The 3,255-nt window shown below is 34.9% G+C and overlaps 1 protein-coding gene across 2 annotated transcripts; it reads left to right on the top strand.

The window, feature by feature from the left end:
• Positions 1-950: 950 nt before the first annotated feature.
• LOC143729551 (uncharacterized) lies at positions 951-2,047 on the top strand. 2 transcript variants are annotated; one of them, XM_077220857.1, is made up of 4 exons: positions 951-1,084; positions 1,421-1,561; positions 1,663-1,741; positions 1,845-2,047. In XM_077220857.1, exons 1-4 carry the CDS (start codon positions 1,057-1,059, stop codon positions 1,936-1,938), a joined length of 342 nt encoding a protein of 113 aa, XP_077076972.1. In that variant the 5' UTR covers positions 951-1,056; the 3' UTR covers positions 1,939-2,047. The 2 variants fall into 2 exon arrangements, with proteins under 2 accessions (XP_077076972.1, XP_077076973.1); XM_077220858.1 differs by having other exon boundaries at positions 1,848-2,047.
• Positions 2,048-3,255: the final 1,208 nt, after the last annotated feature.

The raw sequence follows: 3,255 nt of genomic DNA on the forward strand, positions 1-3,255 counted from the left end.
TCTTACTTATTTCCGGTTATGTAGTTTAAATTTTCAATTTACTGTTGCCATTTAGGCTAGTTAAACGCCAACTAAAATGAGTGTCCACAAGAAGATTTAAAAATTTGAACATTTGCATAGACAGGATAAGGGACATTCTGATGATTAGGCTACTGTGCACAGAATTTTCGAAAATCATCGGAACATGAAGTTTTAATCCAACCCAAGCCGATCTAAGAAATCAGCGGCTGTTATTAAACCTACGCGAGTAGTCCATTGGTTGATCTCACATGAGTGACAGGTTGTCCCGCCCTCACGCCAGTCAACACATCATCAGAGAAGAGATGTGGTTGCAGGCGGAAGGCCGGGAAGTTGATTATGAGGGCATATGAATAAAAACACCAATAATAATGATGTGCACGGATAAATCATTTATAATAAATGTGCATTACGATGTATTATCAATTTTGACTTCATGGTGGTTTTCAGCACACCCTGGAGGAGGAAACGTTTGTTTGGAAGAAACTTGACTCTCAACCAACAGAGGGCGCTGTCTGTAAACATATTATATTCATATTTATTCATTGACATTTCTTACATTGAAACAAACGAGTCTGAGGGTATTTCAGTCACCATTAATAGTGCACTGCATAGTAGACATCATAAACGGCCATTTTAAAGATCCAATGAAATCCAAAATCACTCACTCATTCTGAATGTATAGCATATGGATCCCTCTTCCTTTTCTATGAATTGTTTTCATTATAGCTTAAGTATGAGTTGTTGTTTTTTTGTCTCAGAAGCCCAACATAATTCAATATTTATTTTTTATCTAAAAGTTCAAGAAGATGGTACAATTATTTGTCCTCCACAACCCCTGAAACATGTTGAGCAATCAAGTTGTATTTGTTAGATTAGTAGCCTATAATTAATCCTGAAAGTGCATCTTTTAAAAGCTATCGAATTAGATGCATTTTTTGCATCATTTAAAAAAAAAAAAAAAGATTTATTCAATCTCAAAAGATTGTTAGTTTGAAGACTTCAACATCTATCCAACTATACTTTTTTTGGGAAAAAATGTCTTCCCAAAGTGCTTCATCTTCAGGTAAGAAAAATGAAATTAAAGATAGAAGCCTGAAGTTTATAATGCACAATTGTATGTTTCATTTTATAATAAGTTACTTGATTTGAATACATGTAAAGAGCCAACAATATCCAACACAATTATTCAAAGGCTGTCTTCTGGTATTTCTTCTGGTATTTCTGCTGTCATTTGCTGAAAACACTGCATGTTTATATATATATATATATATATATATATATATATATATATATATATATATATATATATATATATATATATATAAAAATGTCTCCATGGTTGAGAAGCACTGATCCAACTTAATGTTAAAGATTTATTGGCAATTCTGGTTGTTCCCAGTTGTCACGGGCGTCCCGCTTTACACTGTAATAAACTCAAGCAAATATCACCTGTCCAGCCATCAGACTGGTTCGAGGGCTTCATGCTCACCTGTCATGTTTATGATGAATAACTCAAGTTCTTATGTGTATTTAATCTCAGGTAAGACCTAAGAACTGTACAGCATTCAGTTACTGTCCTTCAGTCCCTTCATACATCATGCAGCATATGCATGGTTGTTTATATATTGTTGTTTTCCTCAGGTGGATGCTGCTCTCTTCAGCCTAAGGATCAACCTGTGCCCAAATTGGATTTCTCATTAGAGAGTGAGAGCGAGTCGATGTGAGCACAAATGAATCAAGCATCCTATAATGTGTATAATGTACTTTTGTGTGTTGAACTTGGCTAGTGAACTGATGTTAATATCATGCCAATGCATCTTCAGCAGCTCAGAGGAGAGTGCTCGCAGCAGCGGCATCAGCATCTTCAGTTGCTGCAAACCCCAAAGAAACAGAGGGTCTCCTCACTGTGGTCACTAAAAAGATTTCTGAAGAGGGCGGACAAAGAGCCTGAGATGTATTGCAGTGTATGGAATTCCACTGGATATATCTGTACATGAATATATTAAAAGTTGAAGTTGAACACGTTTTACCTTGCCGACTGCAGATGTTTTAGCAGCAACTGAGTGATAACGCGCGTTTACAATACTATTTTCGTTAGGCACCTGCATAGGTGTCATAAAATATAGTTAAAATATCTATAATAACATTTTAGAAAAAAAATGTTAACTGAAATCAAATTAAATAGAATTTGCCAAGGCAACATTTCTAATTTTAATTTAGTTTAACTTAACTTGAGATAACTAAAACAAAAACTGAAACAAAAATGAATAAAAGTCTATGGGGTGCTTTTAATATGCTGTAAAATAAACCATGTGCAAATTCACAAATCAACATTGCTACACCAGTATTTTCTCCTTAAAACTGCAGTGAACCAAAGACAGTCTCAAAAACACGGTTTGAAATCGTTGGTGTTTCTGACGTCACAAACTACCTTGTAACCAATCAAGACAACTTGTGGTCGACAACGAGTGGATCTCGAGATGCATATTCAAAGAACATATTATACATATATAAGAGTATTAAATGAGGCAAGGGTGTAGAGTTGCATTCAAGCTACTTTAAGGTATGACACATTCTTTTCATGGAAAAAAAACGTTTAAATATGTAATTTCTGTAATCAAAGAGGAGTTTTAAGGGATAAAATTATTGACTAAAGGGGGACTTAATGTATATTATGACATTGTAAGTATAACCTTGCAAAAATTAGAGCATTTGTAGTATAATTCATATATATTACAGTTTACTTTATTACACATGCACTAAAACCAATTTCATTACCCAAACAGGCTATAACATTAAATGCACACACAATTTATTTTATTGTATTTATATGGTGTTATGTAAATTTTTAGAATTACTATAGTATACATCCATTTTTTATGTTGCTGTCGTCAAACAGAAGGATTCACACAGGTAGAGTAATACACAGGTTTATTTGCAGAAGTATGTGATCACAACAATGGAAGCAAGTGAACTGATGAATAACGTTCAGGATGGATATCTGGAAGAATAACGGTCTTATCTGTTACAGGTTCTGAAATGGAGATCGATGCCAATGACAGATGAATGAAGACACATCTTTCTGGTAGGTATCGAAGGCTGGGTAAGTGTTCTTTGAGGGAATGACAAGACCAGACAAGGGAGTGCAGGAGAAGTGTCTCTTTATAGGGAGTGCTGATGATGAGGTGCAGGTGCTGATGTAATTAGGTGATGGCTGATAGTGTGCAGGAGGGA

Source organism: Siphateles boraxobius, unplaced genomic scaffold (assembly GCF_051911475.1).
Source record: "Siphateles boraxobius isolate OS27281-9 unplaced genomic scaffold, OSU_SipBor_1 8, whole genome shotgun sequence".
Classification (NCBI taxonomy): Eukaryota; Metazoa; Chordata; class Actinopteri; order Cypriniformes; family Leuciscidae; genus Siphateles; species Siphateles boraxobius.

Bases quoted from the DNA above. Each gene is read 5' to 3' on its own strand.
- LOC143729551 (XM_077220857.1), top strand. From the start codon at position 1,057: ATGTCTTCCCAAAGTGCTTCATCTTCAG. The intron at 1,085-1,420 runs GTAAGAAAAATG...GGTTGTTCCCAG, and splicing joins CCAAAGTGCTTCATCTTCAG to TTGTCACGGGCGTCCCGCTT. The intron at 1,562-1,662 runs GTAAGACCTAAG...TGTTTTCCTCAG, and splicing joins TTATGTGTATTTAATCTCAG to GTGGATGCTGCTCTCTTCAG.